This window comes from Eretmochelys imbricata, chromosome 16 (assembly GCF_965152235.1).
Source record: "Eretmochelys imbricata isolate rEreImb1 chromosome 16, rEreImb1.hap1, whole genome shotgun sequence".
Classification (NCBI taxonomy): domain Eukaryota; kingdom Metazoa; phylum Chordata; order Testudines; family Cheloniidae; genus Eretmochelys; species Eretmochelys imbricata.
The window spans coordinates 11,241,203-11,266,218 of record NC_135587.1 but is presented as its reverse complement, the minus strand read 5'-3'; the positions used below and the strand labels follow the sequence as shown (position 1 = coordinate 11,266,218).

At 48.5% G+C, this 25,016-nt stretch overlaps 1 protein-coding gene across 1 annotated transcript in view; it reads left to right on the top strand.

The window, feature by feature from the left end:
• Positions 1-25,016, top strand: part of ASTN2 (astrotactin 2) — a 595,119-nt gene that overhangs the window by 445,465 nt on the left and 124,638 nt on the right. The window contains 2 exon segments of the mRNA XM_077835839.1: positions 805-938; positions 2,384-2,532. Coding sequence (XP_077691965.1) covers positions 805-938; positions 2,384-2,532 — 283 coding nt within the window.

The following is a 25,016-nucleotide window of genomic DNA, read 5'->3' as shown; positions in this document are numbered from 1 at the left end:
TGAGGAGTTCTTGTCATGTTAATGGCAGTGCATAGGTATTAATAATTTCCATTAGATGCACTCCCTAAAGTGCTTTTACAAACTCTTCTGGTTGTACCTACTAGGGTACCTAGTCCTGCAATTCTTACTCTTGTGAGTAATCCTTACTCAAGCAACTAGCACCACTCACTTCAGCTGGACTGCTCATATGAGTCAGGAGTGTGTGAGTACAGCATGCATGATGGCCCCTGGGTGCTTTTTATTCAAGAGTCACTCTACTCACCTTTGAAATGCAGTCAGTTCTGGGGTGGAGCATAAGAAATATTAAAAGTTGGAAGTAAAGAACAGTAGTACATCCTACTGAAACTTCAGGTCAAGTTAAGGGAGCCCAGATTTGTTGGAATTGGGTTTATCCCTGTCCTTCTGCAATAAAGTCCCAGGGGACCACATGGGCCCTTTTACATCTCAAAAGACTCCCTTTGTGGTCAGCGCTGTACAGATACATAAAGAGATACAGACCCTGCTGGAAGAAGTGTACAGTCTAAACAATCAAGACCAAATCATTATCCCCCATTATCCCACAGACGTGGGAACTGAAGCACAGAGTAAATGACTTTCTCAAGGACACATGGGAAGTCAGTGGCAGAGCTGGGAATTAAACCCAGGTCTCCTGAGTCCCATTGCATGCACAAGCCCCTACTTCATCCTTTCCAGATCTAATGACATTGACATTGATAATTGGGGCAGGGTAAGGACTAGGTGTTAGCTGATTTCCCTGAGCTTTCAGAGTTTACATGTTTGTTTCTTTTTAATAAAACTTTCCAGGCCTTCAGGGGAGCCCTGATGAGCTCATACTGGTGCTCAGGGAAAGGAGACGTTATCGAGGATTGGTGCCGATGTGACCTGAATGCCTTCGACGAGAATGGACTCCCAAACTGCAGTCCTCTCCCTCAGCCTGTGTATGTATCTCTTGGTGAATGACTTCCATGTTGTGGTGTGGTCAGCACATACTCAGTCCCCTTCTGGTTTGCTGAGTGGGGTTACGATTTTGCCCACAGGTGCCTCCTGGCTCCTGCATTCAAACTCAGGTCCCCGGCCCAGTGCATCTTGCTGTGTGACTGAGGCCTTTCAGATATCCTGATGCTGCCTGCGGCCCTGGGAGGTTTCTTTGTTATTTTTCATCACCTTATTAGTACGGCTTGTAGAATGGGATTTAAAACGGTGAAAGAAATGGAATTACAAAGTTCATTGTGGCTTGTCAGAGCGAGAACAAATCAGGAGCAAACTGATGAGGAATTAGCTGAAACAGCAGGAAGAGAGACTGGCTTCAGCTCTCCACTAGGAAGAGAACATCGTTTTAGTAAGCCAATACCCTCAGATGGCATTGATTTCCCATCCTGAGCTCAGCAAATACACTGGTACTCTCAGAGCCTAGTTGTTAATAGCCCTGCACCTTGTGTTGTCATTGACTACAGTCCTAAGGGGGCGCAAAGTCGGCATGATTCTGACCTGGTGGCACTTTATGCTCTTCTTTGCACTGGTGTCAGTGATGGTGATGGTGTCCTGCCATGTGTGCAAGGGGCTGAAGTAGATGACTTCTCAAGAACCCTTCCAGTCCTACAATTCTATGATACAAGGCACATACCATGAAGAATCAGACCCCTCTCTCTCCTCACACATACACTCCCGTTCTCTCTCTCACACACACACGCTCTCTGACTCACACTTCGTACATATTCATCCCTCTCTTTCTTTTGCTTACACACATTTCTGAGACTCGCTCACAAGCCCTCTTGCACACACACACCCGTACACACTCTTGGACGTGTACACTCTTGCAGTCCTTCACTCCCATTCAGGCACAACCTGAGCTAGATTCTCTCTTCACTTATACCCCATCTGGGTATAAGCAGGGTAGCATGGAGACACACAGAGGGAAAGTTTGACCTTCTTGCTCTCCTCTTTCACTCTCTCGTGCTGCTTGATATCCATTCTCCATAGGGTCACTGAGCTGATCTGAGATTGCAGGGACGTAGTTATGAGGGTGTTAAATGAAAAGGTGGAGAGCCCTTCAGGTGGGATGAGTTTAGCCACTCTCAGTCGGCAGTAGGTGCATAGCCCAGAGACGCTGATGCAGGAGTCACGAGGCCAAGGTTCTTCAGGGAGCAGGTGGAGGAGGGAACAGCATACAGCAGGATCTGACTCCACCTGGCTGAAAGTTTCCTTTTTTGTTTTTTTTCTCCCTCCGCTTCCTATTGTCTCCGTGTTTCTTGTGTTCATGTGTTTGTGTCGGAATGTGCGAGAGAGCCCATAGGCATATGTTCAGAAGCTGCTTTAACAGGCTGCCTTTCCTCAGAGTGCAAGCTGATCTCCAGGAGTTCTGCTTTGTTTGTGCCCTGCCCAGGTTGCGCTTATCCCCCAGCGTAGAGCCCTCCAGCACCGTGGTCTCTCTGGAGTGGCTGGACGTCCAGCCTGCGATCGGGACAAAGGTCTCCGATTACATCCTTCAGCACAAGAAGGTTGATGAGTACACGGACACTGACCTCTACACAGGTAGGTGAGGACAAAGGGCAGCAGCTCCGGAAATGCTGCAGCAATGTTAACTGATTCTGTGCCCGAGATTGCTGGCCACAGCAATCCGAGCTCTGTCCTTGGGATTTTGTTGGCTTTGTGCAGAAGGGTACGGAACACAGACACCAGCTGGAGTGTAGTCTCAAAGCTCCGGCACCGGGAGTGGCTGCTGAAGGCCTCTGTAGATTCTGTTACTTGGAAAAATGAGAGAAAAGTGTTTGGTAACTACAAAGAAGTTATTTGCATTTCAAAAGTTTTGTAGCAACTGGGCAACCTACAAAACTGAGACCTCAGCTAGAGCTGTGCAAAGCTTCCCTAACAGCACCTGAAACTCACCTGGTTTTGGAGTTTAGCTATAAACACAGAACGTGGACCCAGTCCCCTGAGGCTCGTCAGTGTTTTGGCTGAGACTCAGAGCATGATTCAGGGGCCTGCAGGTCAAGGTGGAAGGATGTGAAACTTGTCGATGGGTCTGGATGAGTAATTAAAAGTGATGTATTCTAAAACATAGCACCAAAGTTGTTGAAAGCTGCTGCTCAAGCTCTGCTCGGTGAGAAAACCAGGCAAAACTCGGTTCCTTATCTTGCAATTAATGGAGGATTTGGGGTTCATTTAACTATGAAAGTTCAAAGTTATGGTGCATGTGGGTTTTTCTCTCTCTCTCTCTATACATTACAGGTTCTTTCTTTGGAACATTGTGTTGCAAATCTCACAGGCTAGGCGGTTTACATGTGGGCGGGGTTGCTTACATTTGTTTTTCCTGGTGCTATCCGTCTCCCCATCCCATGCTCATTGCCGTGCTGTCTGAGCGCCTCCTAAAGGCTACACATGTCAGCGCTAGCAGGGGCTAGGCTCCACCACTGTATGCATTACTAAACCATGCTCTGCAGAAGCCTGAGGAACGGGCCCGGCTGGTGGGCGTCACTCTGAAGTGCTACCAGACAGATTGAGCCTCTCCATGAGGCCTGCACAGATGTGCCCACAGCATCTGCGCTGGTGAGCGTAGCCCGCCAGAGGCCTGCTGGTTCTGAGACCGTTCCCTCACTACTGCTCTCTCTTTGGCACAGGCTCAGCGCCCTCCGGATACTCTTGTGACCCCGTGTAACACCTCGCTCCAGTCGCAGTCACTTTGACACACCTTTGTATCCAGATGGGTAGCACGGAGGTGTGTGTGCACCAAGCCACAGGCTGGTGACTAGTAGAGGCTCCTCTTCAGAAAGGCTTTCCGTTGCTGTTGTTGCAGACTAAGCAGGAGCTGGCCATGCGCCTTTTCAGTGCAGGGCAGGGTGCTGGCACCCGCACCAGGGTGGGGCAGGGGGACATTAAAGTGCCTCTGGCTGGCAATGAGCAGAAGACTCCTGATCGTGACTGATGGAGGATGAGTCCTGGGAACCTGGGACTCTGAGTGTGTGATGATTCCGTCAGAGGCGCTATCTCACTGTGATCATTCATAACCAATTCCTTCTCTCAGCTCGGCAGGGGCAAGCCAGGGAAATGCAGACGAGAGAAGAATTTGGCTATTAGTGGTGGGTGGATTTTTGTGGGTTTATTCACTCTGTAACTTTCTGAGTACCTATGGGCTAAATTCTCTTCTGGTGTAAACTGGAGCAACCAAGGAAGCTGCACCAAATTATACCAGCAGGGATTTTTGGTCCCATCTGTTCTTCCTGTCAGATATCTCTCTCAGGTATTTATATGGCCCCCATTACTACGCATCTGTGCTACAGAGGCTAGATTTTCGTTGTCAGGGGAAAGATCAGCGCATCCTTCTGAGGCCACTGATCATTTGCAGGGGCCTCCGCTATGGGCAGTCAGAATTGATGCCCCTCATTTGTTTACACCTCAGTCCCGGTCTCAAAGTAAGTTTCCCTTCCTCCCTGTCACTGACTTCCATTTCCAAAGCTATCCAATGCCGTTGCAATGCCTGGGTTACGGTTCCAGTTTCCAAGCATGGCAGGTTTGTTCTTTGCCTTGGAGGGGCACCCTCAGTATGCAAAAGGAAAGCAACACGGTAAAGGAAGCACTGTGTTTTGGATGGAGATTCCAGATTGCTCACACATTTGTCAGGTGAGGCCAGACGAGGGAAACATGGGGTTTCTTCTCTGATGTGGCTGGACCTCCGTGTGACAGCTGCAGCAGGAAATACAGATTATTATTATTTTCTTTTCTTTTTGCCATGTGTTTGACATGCAAAGAAAATCACTCCCGAGAGCCGCATGCCCCTCACTCTGAACACACAAAAACAGAAACAACGAACAGACATTAAAAAATAAATAAATAAAGAGCAAACCCCAAAATTCTCTCTTCCGTCAGTTGTTTGTATCCAAATGTTCCCTCCTTTCTCAAGCCTGTGGAGCTACTAATTTTAGATGCCTTGATTTTTGGACGTCCAACTGGAGACATCAAGGGGCCTAATTTTTCCAAGGCGCTGAGCTTCGCTGGTTCCGTTGACTTCATTTGGATGTGTGGATGCCCAGCTACTTGGAGAACGAGCCCCTGGGTGCCTCCAGTTGAGTATCTCTCTCTTTCTCTTGCTTTCTCATACTGCTGCCCGTCACCAGTCTCTGTGTGACTTTTGCATAAAATCAATAGCAAAAACCTAAAAACAGGAGCCCCCTGGAAAAGCTATGCCTCCGTTTTGGGGCAAGTTGAGGTTTTTCACTCTTCTTCTCTCAGTAGGGCAGCTGGCCATGCCCCCTCCCACAGAGAGACAGCAGGGTCATTCTGGCAGCACAGCCATACCATCCAAAAACCAGCTATGGTCTTGATGCTGCTGGAGTTTATTCCTGAGATCTCCAGGTCTTAAGAGTGGGAAGATAATCCGTATTTTTTAAAGAAAAATTAGAGTTATAACCTCCTAATATTGTGATTCCTGGCAATGCCCTCTGCTAGCACTGTGCCAACCCACCCTCTGGCTGCATGGCAGGATTTGCTCCTGTATGGCATCTGGCCCTCTGCCTGTCCCCCAAAGGCTCCAGCATCTAATCTCGACAAAACCCTTGGCCTCCTATTCTGCTGGCAAGTGGAAGAAGCCCTTTTCCTGAGCCAAAAATAATTTTATCCTCTTCTTCATCCAGGAGCAGGGTCAGGAGCCAGCTCTGCTTTTTCTTTGTCTCGGTGTGCAGGACAGAGGTGCTAGGGAGCGAGGGTGAGAGAAATGAAGGCCTCTCGGGGAATACCTGCCCACCCAACTCCCTGGCTAAATACACTTTTAAAGGCTTATTACTGGTGCTTAGAAAAACACAGCCCTCAAAACCTTGGATGTTACCAGGACTGTTCTCAAGGTGAATTTGTGTGCGAAGCAAACCATACTTTCAACACTGTGCAACGGCGAGAGAGTGGCTCTCCACTCAGCAGCCAGAAAAGAAGAAGGAAGAATCGCATCCCGAACTGTTCCTTAAAGTTTGTGGAAATTACTCACAACTCCATGTGCGTGACAACTTGGCAGATGAGGGATGCTCTTTGTTCGAACATGAGCTGTTCGAAGGGGGAGAGCGCGCGAGTGAGCGCGCACACTGGCGGGGCTGCTAGCAGATTATGTCATAGACAAAGCAGGCTCTGCACTTGAAAAAAAGAGAGAGAAAATGTGTTTTACAGAGTGAGGTACAAACCAAAATGTCTGTGAACATCTGGAACTAATATTAGGTTTGGAAAATGTTTTCTGTGACTTCAAAACTCCTCTGGAGGAAGGAGTGTAAAGTTAAGAACCTCGGAAGTGGGAAGAAGAGCAGAGCAGCAAGAACCCTGTGCTACGTACTTTTCATTTCTTTATTCTGGTTCCACTTCAGTCCAAATCCCCATCTGGTTCAGACTAGGGTTCCAGGTTATTATTATCGTTCATTGTTATTACAGTAGTTCATAGAGGCCACAACTGATATGGGGGTCTCATTGTGCCAGGTGCTGTACATAATGAGGGACAGTCCCTGCCCCAAATGACTTGCAGTCCAACTAGGCAAGGCAGACAAAGGATGGGTGGAAAGGAAGGACTGTTGTCTCCCTTTTAGAGATGGAGAATTGAGGTTCTGAGAGATCACAGCTGGGATTGCCATGCCCAGCTCTAATGGAAAGTCAATGGAACATAGGGACGTAGGAATGGAGGACTGGAGTCTCTTGAGTCCTCAAATCTAGTCCCCTGTTATTGCAGGCAATTCTGTCATGTAATCTTGTTCAGAAATGTATCATGCTCCATTTTAAAAGTAGATAGGCTCTTTGCCCCCTCCTACTCCTGATGGGAGGCTGTTACAGAGCCTCACTTCTCTGTTGGTTAGATGTCCCCTTCTGATCTCCATCCTCAATATATTCAAGTTCAGGTGTACCCCCATCGGTTTCTGTGCCATTAGATGTGGTCTCCCTGAGCTGCTTTAGAAGATCCCATGCATAGTGATGTCCCCCGGGTCCCACAGCAGCCTGTGGCAGAACCAGGCGCTCCAGAGTTTCAGTCCAGGACAAGACCATCCTTCTTCCCAATCCCTGTATACGATGTACCTCGTGGTAGTGCCTGGACACCTCAGTCTGGATCAAGGCCCTGTTTATACTAGACACTGGGCAAGCCCTTGGGAACAGCATTTCCTCGCACCCCACCCCCCCAAGTTTACAGTGTAAGAAGGGGTGAATGGTGCAATTGCCCCCATGCACAGGGGCCAGTGCAGGTCCATGTACCAGTTAAGTCCCACCTAAGCCCTCAATCTAGGGGAGACGTGGGTGCTTAGGCCGTTTGCAGGTCCTCTCCACAGAGGTGAATTTCACCGTGAAGAAGGTTCTTCTCACTCCCCCTACCACAGTTCAGAGATGCAGGGACAGGAGACCAGTGGGGTAGCTTGGGTTTGTAAATGGCCCTAGTGCTGGTGGATGGGGTCAGGCTGGCCGCCCTGGAGAGTGACGTGAGCCCTCTGATTCTCTGCACAACAGGTGTGGCACGGGCAGTGGTGAGGTATCCTTGCCACTTATCCCAAACAGGGCAACCCCTTCAATGGACGAGGGACATTCAGTCTCCAGGCCAATTCAGTGCTAACCAAGGGGCCTCCTTTCCCATCTCGTGTAGGCCACAAACAGCCAGAAGACAGTAACAGTCTTCAGTCCCACATCTCTCGTATCTCTCTCCAGGATGGAAACTCTGTAGTTTGTCCAGGTCGGGTACAGAAGCCTGACCTGCAGGTTGCAGCCCTGCAATCTACTGTGTACAAGGAGTACCTGACAGTCACTCTGGCCATGAGCCGAGTGTTCAATCCAGCAAGCTCGGGGAAAGGCTCCAGAGCCCACTGACAATCCTGAGCCATCCAGGGTACGTCCACACAGCCAGAAAAACCAACCCATGGCAGCTAGTCTCAGAGCCCAGGTCAACTGACTTGGGTTTGTGGTGTAGAGCTAAAAACAGAGCAGACATTTGGGGCTCTCCTGCCTCTGAAGGGGGAGGATCTTGCAGCCCGGCCTCCAGCCCGAGCCCGAACATCTACTCTGCTATTTTTAGACCTGCAGCGTGAGCCCCATGATCCCAAATCGGTTGACCTGGACTCTGAGGGTTGCTGCCATTGCTCTTTTTTTGCTGTTGTAGATCTACCTCTCGACTCCTTTTCTCAGGCGCTTGTTTTTAATCTGGGTGAATGGACTCACCAGATCCTGTGTCCATCTTCCAGGTCAGGCCTGGGCACTGTAGCAGTCTAGGGAGTGAGATGTCGGGCTTTGAATGCCCACGTGATATCCCATCACAATCTGAAGAACCACAAATAAGGCCCCTCTTGTGTCGGGGAACCTTGACGTCTCCCGCACAGTTAGAGCAGTTTCCTGCCTTCATATTGTTAGTTGTATCGCAGTCGCACCTAGGAGCTCCGGTTGTGGACCAGGGCCCATTGTGCTAAGTGCTGTACAGAACAGAACAAAAAGATAGCGAGAGTTGGAAACTTTTGGATTCTTTTTCAATTGGTATGGGTGGGTGAGTCCTTGTAAACCTCCCCCACACACGCTTCCTGCTGCTGGAGCTACTGTCCCACTACAGGACTTTGTACATGCTTGATAGTTCATGCACCTCCTCTCAAAATCAGTCCCTCCATGAAACTGCTGCCCCATGTCAGCCTGTCTGTGACTGAGGGCTTCTGTCCCTGTAGCTGCTGTCCTGGCATCAAACTGTTCGTCCTTGTGACTCGTCTCCTTTGCAAACAGGCTGTTCAGTGCTGAGATTTTCAGAGCTCTGTGGCAGAATAGCATCAGTGCATTACACACCTCCATGCCAAGTAACTCCAGCCCCTAGAAGAATGAGAGTTCAGCATTGTGATCCCCTCAAAGGAGGAGAAAGGAACAACCCTTTGGCTGCATGCTCCCTGAGTGACACATGGGTCAGAGAGAAGAAAAGCCTCCTTGTTAACCAGCCCCTGTGTAGGAATAAAGGGGATGATTAAATGTAATGTCACTAATCCCATCTCCTGTTTACCTCATCGGGGGAGGACATTTGGGTGGATTTTTAGGGCTTCAGATAAAAATAGCCACATTAGTAAAGGGTTTAAAAATAAAATAACAAAATGTACTTGTGATGCTGGCAGACCAAGAGCCAGCTCACGCTAAGATCCCCAGGTCTCCACACAACACTGACAAATGTGTAGCTGGAACCAGTCTGGCTCACCTGTGTGTTGGTATTGTTAAGGCAGGCGTTAGAATGATAAGAGTGTGGTTAGTATTTAGACTATATGGAACACTTGTGATTTCCTGCCTGCATTAATCTCACTCATAACCTCTGTAGCCCATATTTTACGGTAATATTTGAGTGTTTATGCATTGTAAGCCTCTGTAACCACATATAACACCAGACAGAAGAGAAACATTATCTAAGTGTGAAATGCTGGTCTCCGACACAAGGTGTGGTATCCAGCCCGACAAGGAAGGCCCGTCAACGTCACGCAGTCTAGAGTGAAACATTAAAAGGGACCAAAGATTTTGTTGTTTACCCCCCTATGCTCCTTGAACTTGAGACTTGCAAGGGAATTCCTGCCATCAGCTGAGTTTGCAACTCACAGCAGAAGGGGAGAAAGGAATAAAAAACCCTAACCAATACAAGATCATCCTTCCTCCTAATCCCTGTATACTATGTACTATAAATTAGGGCTCAACTGGAGTATTGTGTCCAGTTCTGAACGCCACATTTCAGGAAAGTCCAGAGAAGAGCAACAAAACTGCTTAAAGATCTAGAAAACATGACCTATAAGGGAAGATAGAAAAAAACTGGGTTTGATTAGTCTGGAAAAGAGAAGACAGAGAGGGGGCAGGATGACAGATTTCAAGTACATAAAAGGTTGTTACAAGCAGGAGGGAGAAAAATTGTTCTCTTTAACCTCTGAAGACAGGACAAGAAGCAATGAGCTTAAATTGCAGCAGGGGAGGTTTAGGTTGGATGTAAGGAAAAACTTCCTGTCTGGGTGGTTAAGCACTGGAATAAATTGCCGAGGGAGGTTGTAGAATCTCCATCATTGGAGATTTTTAAGAACAGTTTAGACAAACACCTGTCAAGGATGGTCGAGATAATACTTAGTCCTGCCATGAGTGCAGGGGACTGGACTAGATGACCTCTCGAGGTCCCTTCCAGTCCTGTGATTCTATGTACCTCGTGGTAGTGCCTGGACACCTCAGTCTGGATCAAGGCCCTGTTTATACTAGACACTGGGCAAGCCCTTGGGAACAGCATTGCTTCCCCGCCGCCCCAAGTTTACAGTCTAAGAAGGGGTGAATGGTGCAATTGCCCCCATGCACAGGGGGCAGTGCAGGTCCATGTACCAGTTAAGTCCCACCTAAGCCTTCAATCTAGAGCAGTTGTGGGTGCTTAGGCCTTTTGCAGGTCCTCTCCACAGGGGTGAATTTCACCATGAAGAAGGTTCTCCTCACTCCCCCAACCACAGTTCAGCGATGTAGGGACAGGAGACCAGTGGGGTGGCTTGGGTTTGTAAATGGCCCTAGTGCTGGTGGACAGGAGGATGAACTGTATGTTTATGCTACTTGGACACTGGGGTGGGGCTGGGGGGCAAAGATTACTAGGCATAAGCAAAAGATCCCTAGTGTTTAGCCTGCGGTAGCCCTAAAGGACATCTAGAGCTTGCTTACCATAGAAGCTTCTGTTCCTTTTTGAAACCTAAGGCTGTAACTTGTTTGTGTGTGTTATGTTTTCCTGCTTTAACCTTGTGGATGATTCTTGTTCCTTTTCTTTAGTTAAAAAATTGTAGTTAATTTATTATTGGGTTGGCTACAAGCGTTGTTTTTAGTATAGAATCTGTGATGCAATGGACGTGAGTAAGTGACTGGTTCTCTGGGACAGGGAGTAACCTGAATATTGCCGTGATACTTGGTGTAAGGGATCATCTGTCACAAAGGTAGGCTCACCTGGGTGGCAAGACAGATCGGAGTACACAATAGGACTGTCTGTAACTCCATATTAAGGGTGTTATAGCACTTGAGGAGTTTATACTTGATACTTGGTTGGTGAAATCTAAATGCAGAACTCACAACCAATTTGGGGTTGGTGCCCTGGTTTTGAGTAGTCTGCCCTGAGGCTGGTACTCATGCCCTTGGGCACTGTAGGGCAGCCTGACACTGTTTATAACACACACACTGCAGGCCAGAGAATGGGGGTTGCTGTTCTGTGGCTGTTGTGTTGGGATGTGGAGGGTCACGGCCGTGTCGCTGTGCGTTGGCGGGCATGGGTGTTGTTGTGTTGCTGTGCTTTGGCAGATGTGGGGGCTGTGTTGCTGTATGTTGGCGGGTGTAGGGGTTGTTGTTGTGCTACCGTGTGCTGGCAGGCGGGTGTGCGTGTTGTGTTGCTGTGAGCAGGCATGAGGGTTGTTGTGTTACTGTGCTGGCAGGCGTGGGTGTTGTGTTGCTGTGCAGGATGGGGGTGGTTGTTGCATTACTGGGTGCTGGTGGGCATTCTTTCACATCCTACCTTCCTGGGCAGTTTGGTTTTGGCTCCTGCCATCATCTCCGAGCGCCCTCACAGCCCTGGCCTGCCAGTGACCCTGAATATACCAACAACAATTGGTGCATCCTCACAGCAGTGCCCAGCGTTGGCCAGCTGGGACTCGCACCATGTGAACATCCATCAAATAGTGTCCTGCCAAGAATAAGGAACATTCCCCCAGCATGAGCTTCCTCACAGTAGTGTCCCCTACGCTTGCCAGGTAGTATCTAGCTGGGTGAGCTTCCTCACAGCAGTGTTGTGCCAATGACAAACAGGAAAACAGCTCTGGGAGCTTTCCTTGCTGGGAGTAGCTCCCAGCTAACGAAGAGCAGAAATCTCCTGCTGGCCACAGCCTCTCCCTTTCAGCATTTGCCAGGCCTTCCTTGGCCTCCTCACAGCAGGCTTCTGCTATGACTATAGGTATGTCTACACTGCAATAAAACACTTTTGTCTGGCCCATTTCAGCTGACCTGGGTCTGCGGGACTCGGGCTGCAGGTCTGTACAACTGCAGTGAGTTTGGGACCATATACACGGCACATTTAAAGCCCCACGAGCCCGAGCCAGCTGACATGAGCCAGCTGTGGGTGTTTTATTACAGTGCAGACATACCCTCAATGTCCTGAACCACAAGCACAGCAGAACATGAGCAGGAAACTCCTACTTCTGGATCATCACCTCTGGGCAATCTAACCCTAGGGACAGTCCCCTTTCTGGAAGCTAGGTGGAGATCCCCCAGTCCTGGAACAGTCTGAATCCACTGTCTCTTCAGCTCCGGACTCTGCGATTGGGTTAAGTTTGACCCCTCTCTCTCTCTCTCTCTCTCTCTCTCTCACCCACACACACACGCGCCTCAGTCCAGAAATTTGGGTGCTGTGTTCTGTGATCTAATCTACTCATTACAAATCACCCAGGTTCCAGTAAGGCTGAGGGCGCTTACACAGTCTTATTTCTCTCTCACGGTCCCCCCCCCCGCCCCCAAATGATCAGTGGCTGCATCCCCTGAGGCAGGAGAGCGGGTTTGTCAGTGTGAGTATAAGGAACAGGAGCAGCAGCAGGAGCAGACTGAATTGTGCGCAGCATGACCTCCTGTCAGGCTCACATGGATCCAGAGGAGGCTGTGTCAACCTAAGGCAGAATACATGGGGCCTCTCCAGAAAAGAGCTTCCCTTTTGCATGGTGATCCTCCACCAGTGAAGCTTACTAGCCCTCCTGCAGTTGCCATGGGTGCAGTCCCCGGGCATCCGCAAAGGGGTGATGAGAGGGGTCTGGTGCACATGCACTCCTCTAAGAGGGCGCTTCGAAAGCTCCATAGGAGGAGAGGTTAAAAAGATGGAGACAGGTCAGCTTAGAAAAGAGACAGCCAGTGGGGGATATGAAAGAGGTCTCTAGAATCATGAATTTCGCGGAGAAAGTGACTAGAGAAGTGTTATTTATCCCTTCGCATAACACAAGAACTCGGGATCACCAGGTGAAATTAATAGGCAGCAGGTTTAAAACAATCATAAGGATGTACTTCTTCATACAGTGCACAGTCAACCTGTGGAACTCATTGCCAGGGGACACTGTGAAAGCCAAAAGTATAACGGGGTTCAAAAAAGAATGCGATAAGTACATGGAGGATAGCTCCATCAATGACTGTTAGCCAAAATGGGCAGGGACACAATCCCATGCTCAGATTGTCCCCAAACCTCCAACTCCCAGAAACTGGGCCTGGATGACAGGGATGAATCACTCAGAATTGCCCTGTTCTGTTCATTCCCTCTGAAGCACCTGGCATTGGCCATTGTTAGTGACAGGATACTAGGCTGGACCATTGGTCTGACCCAGTCTGGCCGTTCTTATGCTTTTATGTGCCACAGGAAGAGCTCAAAGCACTTTACAGACATTCATAAATCAATCCTCAGCACCTGGGAGGTAGGGAAGTATTATCCCTATTTTACGGATGGAGACTTGTTAATTGATCTCCTCCCCTCCCCAGTCATGAAGAGCAGACATGCATGTGGACTCGTCCCATCAGCCTGAACTCTGTGGGAAGGGAATAAAAATCCTTGACAAGAAGAAATTGTATTTCTGTGCTGCTTGGACTTTAGGAGGGCCATGTCTCTAAGCATAAGCAAGGGATCCCCAGCTGCTTAGCATGGGTTAGTCCTAGAGGACATATAGTGCTTGCATATTACAGCAGCCTCTATAACCTTTTGGAACCTAAGACTGTGATTCATTTGTGTGTGTATATTTATCTGCTTTAATCTTGCCCTCCTAAAGTCCAAGCAGTTAACACACACTTTTGTCCTCTGATGTTCCACAATGGTTTGCCTGGTGTCTATGGGCTGCCTTTTTTTTGGGCAGAGGATAACACCTCCTGTGGTAAACTACCATTTCACACTTGGTAATGCTTCTCCCGGACCATGGGGGTTTACAGTTTCAGAGCAATCACTTTTACATTTACAGAGCAAACACTTAAATATTACTTGATGGCATGGGATAGAGATATTATAAATGAGATTAGTGCAGGCAAGCAGCTCACAAGCATTTCATAAAGTCTAAACACCAAAACCTAATACCTGTTTTAACAATTTTAATACACAGTTGAGCCAGACCGGTTTCCCGATATGCATTTGTCAGTGTTCAGTTGAGGCGTAGGGGTCTTGGCATGAGAGGGCACCTGGTCTGCCAGCATCACACAGGCCCTCAGCAATATTCATTGGTTTTTTTGAGGGGGGCGGGGGGGCGTAAAAAGCTGGTGCCCATTCACACATGATCTGCAACAACTCAAACCCTGGCCGAGGACCTTAGCTAGCAAAGCCCAAGCAGTGATGATGGGGAGGAGCTAACAGGTGGGAGGAGCATCTGGGGTCCTTCCCCTGGGGACTTGTGATACATCAGGTGCGATCCCCTGCATTCACGAGACACTGAAAGTATTTTGAAACAAAGCCTCTAGATTGTGATTTAAAGCCACATCCAGTGCTGGAGGGCGGCGAGCAGGAGTCCCAAGGGAAGAGCAGGCTGGGTCAAACTAAATTCCTCCCGGGGAGGAAGACGGAGAAGCAGCTCCACCACCGCATGAGAGCGTGCAGCACGCACTGCTGTCAGTGCCTTCCCATGCTGGCTCATGCCACCCTCATCCTGTCCCTCCCAGCTTCTCTGGCACCAGTGGTAGAGCCAGCAGTGTGTTATCTCCAGCTGCATTGAGCTGGTCCCCAGGTGCAGGTAAATGGAGGAGGCTCCTTGGTCACCAGCTTTTTATGCCCCCCCAAAAAAAAATTAAACGTGGGCTTTACGTAGTGATTTTGTACTAAAACCAGGCTGGCTGCAGGCTCTCAATAGATCGGTCGATCGGATTTGTTCTAAATTTACCTGCTGCTACTGTCCTCCGGTGACCCTTTGGTCTCCTGTCAGAGGACAGGCTTGTAGCTGCCGTAGGATTCTTTTGCCTTAACACGGTTAGGAGAATGTGCGGCATTTCTGTCATCAAGCCTGCAGGCTGGGATTCTCAGTGGATGGGTGCACTCCCCTGTGCTGACACAGGATTGCTGTGAAGGGGATATTCCTTAGCACGTGCAAGGAAGACTCCAAGTCCCTTTGCACTGGATCTTTTTGTGCGGGTACATGTGTATGACAAGCCTGCCTGGGTAGCTGGGAGTAATTCCAGAGCATCAGGTGAAGTTTACACCTGGTTTTGCCTTACTATGGCAGTCCTGCTGTGCACATTGGAAGGTGCCCCCTTCTGCTTAGAAGATAGGCATTCAACATCATAGCTCCCCATTATTATTTTTATTAAGGTAACACTTAGAGGTCCCAGTTAAGACTGGGGCTCTGTTATGCTAGACATTGTACTCAGCACAGTAAGAGACAGCCTCTGCCCTGAAGAGCTTGCAACCCAAGTAGACAAAACAGAGTAAAGGGCGGGGAGGAGCAGAGGGAGGGACGGGACTTGTCTAAGGTCACGCACCAAGTCAGTGACAGAGCTGGGAATAGAACCGTCAGGCCAGGAGTAGGGGGGGGCTGATTTTAACAGTTTGCACAGGGTCAATCCAGCCTTCTTTTGCGCTGACACAGCCCAGCTGACATCAGCCGGGTTGTGTCCACATGAGTAGGAGAAGACCTTGGCTCATTGATTGAAGGCGGTATGTTGGACAGTAGACCGGGACCAGTCAGGATTATTTGAGGAGAGTGAGGTCCCAGCTTTGTTGCAAACTTTTGGCAGAAAGTATAGGATTGAAGCCTTAAAATTCCACCTCTCCTCTAGAATGCCATGTCCTACAAGGGGGCGTCCATTGAAGAACACCGGCTCTTGTAAAGAAAGGTGTGTGCCTTCATGCTGGACATGGAAAGCTTCCTTTTTGGTCAGTTCACAAGGTACATTTTCAGTTGCGATTTTGAGAGGATCTTACTTGAATCGTATTTACAGCAGTTTTGGTGTGCTCATTGTGAATCATTTTAAAACATCGTCACTGCTTGGCTATGTAAATATAATTATGGTGACCACCATTTTCCAGCAAAACATCTTCTTCGTGGATGCTGTGCAACTGGTATTATATGAACATCTGTTTATGGACATGAAGGAATAAAGATATAGCCAGAGTGAACGCAGTGAAGGTCACAAAGGGATTAGAAGTTGTCCCTATTGCCTGAAGTTAGGTTCCTAGCTGCATACTAGATCAGAGTCCTGATTTCTGAAAGTGCTGAGCAACCAGCATGTTCCTCTGTGCCTCAGTTTCCTCATCTGTGGCATGAGCGTAATGATACCAACCTCCATTGTAAAGTGCTTTGAGCTCTATGGCTTTATTAATATCTATATTTCTCTCTCTCTTTCTCAAAGAGCTAACAATTAATAATTTAATTACTGTCTTTTTTACAGTCTTGGCCTGTAATCACAGCTGTGTGCAGCTCGGACTCCTGGCTGGTTCTGGTCAATAGGCTGGGGTCTTTTTTTTTCTGGTTAGGAATGGAAGAAAATACTGTTGGCCTTTATTGGTTTTAAGGAAGTTGTTTGTATGGTGCACCAAGGTTCTGCTTGTCTTCCTTATCATGGTGCTGTTGGAGAGCTTGTCTCAGAGGAGACTACCGTAGGTGATAAAATCTGATAAAATCTAGGAGGTTTAGACTTCACAGTCCGGGAGTTATATGTAACTGTTTCATGGAGAGTCTGGCTGTCGTGACCTCTCTTAGGAAGTCTTTGAACATCACTGGAGTAGAGGAAGACTGGTGGCTCTGGGGAATGGGTGTTGGCATATTGAGCCTTCTACCTCGGGTCAGTACCGAGCAAATGTTATGTTACCATTTGCTAGCTTCTTGTGGCTTACATGAAATAGGCCTCCATCCACTTCCTAGTTGGCAGCTATGCACATGACATAAAACACCATCCCAGTGAGCACTGACTGTCACCCTTGTAGATAGTGTCAGTAGAGAGGCCAAGAACTGAATGGAACCTGAACTACCCATCTCCAACACAAAGCGACTCCATCCAGACTTAGGTTAGTGTGTGTAAATTAGCACAGCTGCTGCCTCTGTTGTATCCATTGCATGGAGAAATAGAAGACTTCAGTTCCCCAGGTGCCTTTCCTGAGCACTAACACACTTAGCTGTTGGCTTGTATAAAAAAAAAATCAAAAACAAAGGGAAGTCTTTGAAAAAAAGGTCAAATTTTTGGAAGACGCTTTCTGGAAGGTGTTATGAAATAATACCTAGCAAGTAGTTAATTCTGGGGGTTGCATTCATCTGGGGAGCACTGATTTTCTCCCGCTGGGATAGCTATAGTTGTTTCTACCTACCAATGTCATTTTTGAATCCTAGAAAGCAAGAAGGAAGAGGAGATTCTTGGCCAATGTTGAACCACGTGCCTCAGCATTTAATTGAATCATGTTTCCGTGGGGCAGTTCCAGTTCATTATCTTGTAGGAAGGCCTTTGGGACAGAACTGGGATTAGGGCATCACCTCCAATCCTCCCAAATGGTTCTGTAGTTTGAGAAGTAGGAAAATCCATCAATACACTTCTGAACAAGGGAACTGAAAAGTGTGCTGAATGGGACAGAGCCAAGAGAATGTCATCCACGTCAAGGTATATTGTTAATCGAAGGCTTTATATTGCCTGTTCAGACCACACTGGTTCTTACTGAAGACAAGGATAGTGGGTAAAACGGCAGCTGTAGGATGTTCCCTCCTCGCCAGAACGACTCTGAACTTACTACAATGGAGGTTAATGAGGTCACACATAGCGTTTTGTCCAGGTTTATAAAACCATCCCCTAGAATAAAGGTCTGGAGTAGTGAGGTCCCAGAGTTGTCTAGAGTGAAGGCTGCTCCTGGAATTTGGACTGAGTGATTGTAGCGTATGAATGCAGGTCAGTAGTCATCTATATAAAACCCTTTATGGACTAGTCTTTATGGAAAGACACTGTTCTCGACAGTAAAATGATATGGTTGGAAACTACCCGGGGGTCCAGATTTTCAAATTAGTTCACCTCCCATTGAGGTACTCAAAGATGTGCCCACAGTTTTGAAAGTGCTAAGTTCATTGGGTGCATGTCGGGATCTTGGCTTCTGTGAAAATCTGACCCCACTGAGCGCTTGGAAATGCGCCCTGAGCTCTTCAGAAAATCCATCCCTTAGAGCACAGTTAGGTGCATATGGCCCCGATCCAGCAAAGAACTCAAGCATATGAATAACTTTAAACACATGAGTAGTCCCTTTGGAGTCAACCGTGCTACTCATTTGCTTGACAGTACGCACATGCTAGACTGCTTTGCTGGACTGAGTCCATGATGAGGCTTGTACATGTTCCTTGGAAGCATCTGGTCTTAGCCACTGCTGTGGGAATGGTGCTGAAGTTGGTGGATTTTTGGTACTAAGGTTATCCTTGTATCCTTGCTTTAGAGTCTTTTGCAAGGCTGTTGGGCATGACTATGTCTTGGATTATTTCCAGTGATGGGAAAAGAATGCATCAAAAAGGAAAGTACCTGGCCCCTGTCCACCGCTCTGGCTGCGTACAGAGGCTATAAAAGGGCTGCCCCAGCCTGGTGAAGAATTCCTTTGGCACAGAAATTGCATAGAGCTGGCATATGCTGCCTGACCTCTGAGCCTCCAGCATAGGAGGCATGCTGGGGGCAAAGCCAGAGGCAGGAAGGAGAGTAGCCGTAGTGCTGAGTGTTACAGCTCTCCTGGGCTGTGGAGCTGTCCCTTGGTAGCTGCAGCGAGACCATGGTAGTAAAGCAGTGCAGCCCTTGGGGCTGCTCTAATGTACACCAGGGGCTGCTCTGGCCCCTGGGCACAGACAGGATCTGGGTGCTGCAAAGCTGTCTTAAAGTCCCCTTTGCCCCTGCTCCTCCTGAGCTGTACCCTGTGTGTTGCATCTGCCCAAAAGCAGAACTCAAAATCTCTCTTCCCCCTCTCCACCCCATATACCAAGACAGTGTGCTACCCCCTCGTTGAACCATGGCTCCACGCACTGCCCTGCATCTGCCCTTTCCATCGCTTTTTCTTTCGGGGAAGCGGGTACTGAGAGTTAGAGGCACTTGCCAATTAAAATAGCTACTCCTCTGTCACATTTCACATGATACCGGAGTAGGAGAGATCCCCCCGCTCCCCGGTGGCCCCTCCCCAGTTTGTTCAGCTTGCTGTGGAGGAAGATCTGGTTCTTGCAAGGAGGCTACGTCACATTTCATGCTGTTTAGACAGGCTAAACCTTTCCTCCTTGTAATTGGGTGATTGAGTCCGTGTGCTTTCCCAGATATTAATCTGGGGGCCCTGGGGGCGGTCAGATTAGGTTATGGAGACATAATAGGAAATACTGCTGGGGCAAGTTTGGGTTATGGGGGATGAATGGATATTCTGTAGCATTCCCCTGATGCCTTTCCCTGTCAGGGGGCCTGCACTGTGGGGTCAGGGATGGGTCTTTCCACAAAATCAAACTGGTTTTGACCTTTGCTGGGAGAACCTCTCCCTGGTCCCGTTCAGCTCATGTAACTGTGCCCTTCCAGAGCATCTAACTATGATCTCTTCCTTGGGACTGACTCACTCCCCTCCCCTTGGTGCAGAGGAGAGGAGTTGCCTGGCTTTCTATTTCAAACGGGCATCACATCAGCAGCCCCACTTCGATAGAGAATGCCCAGGGGCCTCCTACACTGGGGCAGCATTGCTCAGAGAGAGAAAGCTATGAAAATCTCCCCTTGCAAGCAAGCCCCTGCCTTGTCCAGTTCCCCCCAGCTTGGGCGGGTTTGTGTGCTCCAGAGGGGTTGGCAAGCACAGGGATAAAAGTCTCTCTGCCTACAAATCTCCAGCTTGCCAGCCCACCGGTGCTTCCAGGCCCCAATTCAGGACAGCATTTAACCTCATATTTAAGTCCATCTGTGGTGGGTTGCTCACCCCATACCAGCCCCTGAAGGGTTGGCTGCACCTGGAGGAGGAGCCAGGGAGCAGTGAGGACTCCTTAAAGGATGAAGCTCAGCTGGATGGGAACAGGCAGGGCTGGTATAAAGCCAGGTAGCTGAGGGCAGAGGGGGGCTGCAGGAAGTTCTGCAGATGCTCTTTTTGAGGCTAGGGGGAGCGGAGGCTTGGCCCAGAGGGCAAGGTGGGCGAAGAAGGAGTTGGAGCCTGAGAAGGGCAACCTAGGATTCAGGCCAGGGAAACAGGAGCAAGGTGTGGGGTAGTGCTTTACGTCCAAATAAGGTCAGTGAACCTGAAGCATGTGCCTGAAGCACAGGAGGTGCTTCCCGGCTATCTTGATTAGGGATGCTTTCCTGAATGGAGGCCCCAGGGACGTGAAGAAAGACAACAGTACAGCCACGCTGATGCTAAGGAGGACCCCTCTTGTGTGCCCGGGAGCATGGAATCTTGTCCTTTAACTTGCATTGGCTTGTTCAGGCAGGTGATTTTGCTGGGCTCAGCGCCATAAGCCCTACTGGCATAGGGCTGCCCCAGGTGCCAGCCCACAGCACTCACTCCAGCCCTTCTTTTGTTTTGTTGATTACAGGATGTTAGTTGTGGGATGGGCATTCACTTAGGAAGTTTCTGATCAGTAAGGTTAAGTGGTGGCAAAGGCCCAATGGCTGGAATGGCTGTTAATGGTAATTGTGCAACTCTCCAGTGAAGTAGGGTTCTGCCTCGTTCGGATTCTGCGCCTGCCAGCAGCTCCTTTCCCATCGCCTTGCAAGGAGTGGGGGATGCATGCGGGATATATTCCAGCCTCCTCAGCCAGGATGTTGTTAGCATAACCTGGGAGTGCGTTTGGAGTGAGGTTAACATGAAGAAAGGGCTTTTTCCAACCCTCTTTAGTGATCAGCGTTTTGACCCTCGCATGTGAGTTACCCGTGAACCTGATGCAAAGCTCACTCGAGTCAATGGCTCTCTTTCCATTGACTTTAACCAGTGTTGGATCTGGCTCTGCCACCTGATTGCATCCCCTTCTCAAGAAACTACAGTGGACTTGTACACTGTTTCAATAAAGCAGAGGGACCAGTGTTCCCGCCCCCCTCCATATCCCCTTTGCCAACTCTCTCCCCCTTCCTCCAAACTGTGGTGGATTGATGCCAGCAAGGAATGACAAACTAGCTGTGCAGCCCTTATGCTGGAGGAGAGTTTGCATGTCAATCATTAATAGTGCTTTGCATTTACACATGTCTGCGAAATACTTTACAAAGTTGGTAACTTTTGTGAACCACATTCTGTAGCTTAGGAAAGTGGGGTGTCGAGAGGTAAAGGCACAAATGTTCATAGATTTCTAGATTTTAATTGTGATCAAGTAGTCAGCTGTCCTGCACAACACAAGCTAGAGAGTCACCCTGCAATTCCTGCATCATGCTCAACAGCTTCAGACTTGGCTTCAAACAGCTTCAAGTCCTGACTCCCAGTCCCTGCCCTAAGGCTAGAAAACACCTCCTGTTGTCTTTGTGCTGTAAGACCGCCACAGCATTAGAAGGAGAGGGGAGGAGTGTAGCCAAATCCAGGAGAAAGAGCAAGAGCAGCAGGAGTGCTATCCTTTGACAATCAGGATCCAAACTCCAGCAAGGGAACAGTATGGGAAGGCTGTCACCCTGGCATGAAAGCTCAGGGCTCAGTGGGAGACATGGAGGTCCCATACTCAGCACATTCCTTTCAGATATTCCCTTTCTGTTAGTTGTAAACCGTATTTCCCTCTGAGGTCACCTTCCAGGACCTTCCTGACACTTCCTAGACACCTACACAGGAGCTGGCTGCAATAGTTGCCTTGTCTTGGAAAGTGAAACTCTGGGACAGATGCGGGAAGAGGAGGGAGATTTTCAAAGGTACAACTGACATTTACATGCCTAACTCCTCTTGAAAGTCCATGGGAGTCAGGCGCCTCACTCTTATTTTGTCCTTGAAAATCTGCCCCAGGATGTCATCAATACTGAATTATCCCCTCCCCATCCCAAAATAGTGGGTCCTGAGGTCTTAAATTAAATTTCTGGTTGCTGGTTAGGTTTGTCCACAGAAGGCACTTCCTTCCCAGTCCTCTTTGGATTGAAAATTCCATCCCAGTTCTGGATAGTAATATAGGTGTTGGCATACTGGACTAGATGAATGGTTTATCTAGACTGGCATCCTCTCTCCTGCAATAGCTAATGAAGGATGACTCAGGGAAAGGCATTAAAAACTCCTACATGGTATCAGACCAACTGTGCAATGCCAGAACCAGGGGAAATTCCTTCTTGGCCCCAGCTGGTATTGAGTTTATGACCTGAAGCATGAAGCTTGATAGTCCTTGTCTGTTTTACTTTAGCTCGTGCAACTGCAAATGATGTTAATTAAAAAAGCAAGTTTCTACTGGAATAACCTGCAGCAATGAGTTCCACAGATCAATTAAGCACCATATGTTCTATAATGTTCCTTTTTAAGTCAGTTGCTGTTTAATTGTTCTAGAGTCCTCCTTATTTGTGCCTGGGGACCAAGGGAAAAAGAGCTCCCACGGCACAGCAAACTTAGCAGAGAGGATGACATTAGTAGTTTCTTGGGCTAGCTGGTAGAGGATGACGATAATTACCATTATTGTGGTAACACCTAGGAACCCCAGTCATGGATCAGGACCCCACTGTGCTAGGTGTTGTGCAAGCATGGAATAGAAAGACAGTCCGTGGCTCAGAGAGCTTGCAGTCTAAGGGTACGTCTACACTGGAACTGGAGATGTAATCTCCAGCTTGGGACCACTACCCACACTAGTTTTGATCAAGCTAGTGCTCTAAAAATAGCAGTACAGCCGCGGCAGCACAAGTAACCAGACAGACTAGCTTCCCCGAGTACGTACATTGGGTTTCAGACAGGATCAGACTGAGGGGCGCTAGCCTCTTCTGTGGCTGGGGCAGATGCAGCCACACTTCCGTTGTTAGCACATTAACTCGATCAGCGCTAGCGTGGGTATGCCTATCTGAGCTGGAAATTATAATTCCAGCAGTAGCGTAGACATTCCCTGAATAACTTCTGCTATCGAAGCCTGACCTAAACTCTAGCACAGACATAGGGAGAGACCCTGAACTTTGAGTTGTAACCTAGGTCTCTTGCCCAGGCCAGAACACTACTTTTCATCCCCTTGTCTGTTGTTTGAATGCATGTTATGATGGGAGATAAAACAGGGATGGAAAATGCATGCGGAACCTTCCCCAGCACACACACAAAATCCCGTCCCCCAAGAGACTTGGCCATGAGATTTTGGGTAACTATTAAAATAAAATAATAATTAATAATAATAAAGAAAAGGAATAAGGGGCGGCCCGATGGGGCACCATACAGGGAGCGAGGAAACACAGCCGGTTGATTTAGGTGCTTTTCGGTGGGAGTTGGCACTCATTAAAAGCTGTTGACTTAAAAGTGCGTGAAGCAGAATCTATGTTCAGACCGCCCAGGAGCAGAGCCCCTGTCCGGGAGGAGAGACACAATGGGGAGCTGGCGCACGCTGTGTAGTGGTGCAGCCTGCTTGCCTCTCCCCCAGCTTGTTCTGATTGCAATCTCAGGCGCCTGGCTGAAGAATGGCCATTCTTGGTATTTCATTGCCGGTGCAGCCAAATAACCTTGCACTTGCTTTCTCCAGATCTCTCCTGAGTGGGGGAGGCAAGGTGATATTAGGACATTGGTGGGGGTTTTGTGCTGATAAAAGTGCACCATTGTCCTGACATGCAGCCTCCTCCTATTCCAGTCCTGAGACCCAGCTCTGCCAATGCACCTCATTTCTGACCCTTATTCCCCTCTGCTATTCTAGCTACAGCACTTCATCCCTGAGAAGCAGCAGCCACTGCAGTACAGATCCAAAGTTTCACCTGGTGAGCCGGTATTAGGAGGAAAGAGGGTCAAAAGGGAGTCAAAATCTTTCACACACACACCCCCCACACACATATCCCTGCACTCTATAAGAGCCCTTTACATCTCCAGGCATTTGTTAAAGCCCCCCTTTGCATCATCTCGACTCAGCCACATCCCAAAGGCTATTTCTTCTCCTAGCAATTGTCTTTTTTTCTTTTGTTTTTTAACTTTTTGTTACAGCAAAGTTACAATAAAATGTTAACATGCTACATTGTATATTACTTATTGCTCATTCAGGTTCAGGGCAAAATTCAAGGAACCTGGCTAGAGATTCTGGCTGGATGGATGAAATTTTAGGAATTAACATCCTGGAAAAGGTCAGAACAGATTGTTGTCAGCTACATAGATTTAAATGCATAAAGGAACCTTTAAAATAGTTAGGGATAAATGTTGTGGAGAAATGTAATAAAACACTTGGACGAATGGAACAAATATGAAATTTGGGCATTTGCTAGGGCAGTGGTTCCCAAACTTGTTCCGCTGTTTGTGCAGGGAAAGCCCCTGGCGGGCCGGGCTGCTTTGTTTACCTTCCGCGTCTGCAGGTTCGGCCGATCGCGGCTCCCAGTGGCTGCGGTTCGCTGCTCCAGTGAGTAACCTCGGGAAAGGCGCATGCCCTCCCGAAGTTATTTTTGTTTCAGAGCCTCCCCATTGGTATCCTTGATATGACATTAAAAGCATGGCAGGATGCACTATTCGGGTGCCCATTCATGCATTACTGCAATAGTGGACATTCTGGTACTTCCGGGAATGGGGTGGGCCTGCCCCCACCGCTGTGAGCTCACGCATACAGTGCGTGTGAGGTTATGCCACATGGGGAGTGCCATTTTGAAGAGTATGCCGCCCTGTCCCCGCTGGTGTGAAATGCGTGCAGTGTCACGCCGGCAGGGGCAGAGCCACACACTCTACAAAATGGCATCTCCGGTCTGATACTGGACAAATGCACATCAGGTTTTCTCTCAGTACCGGGCGGGGGATGGACCAGCTAAAAAGAGGACCGTCTGGTTCAAAGCCTAACAAGTGGCACCTCTGTCTATTAAAATTCACATAGACATGTCAGAAGCAAAGGGTGAATTCTGAAGTTCTCTCTAGGCCTACAAAGAGGGGTGGGCTGGCTTCCCTTGACTTGACTTATCATTATTATTATCTATCGCAAGTAACAGATGTGATCAGCTGGGTCAACAACAGAACCATCGAAACACTGGGTAGAACACGAACATGTTCTCTTACC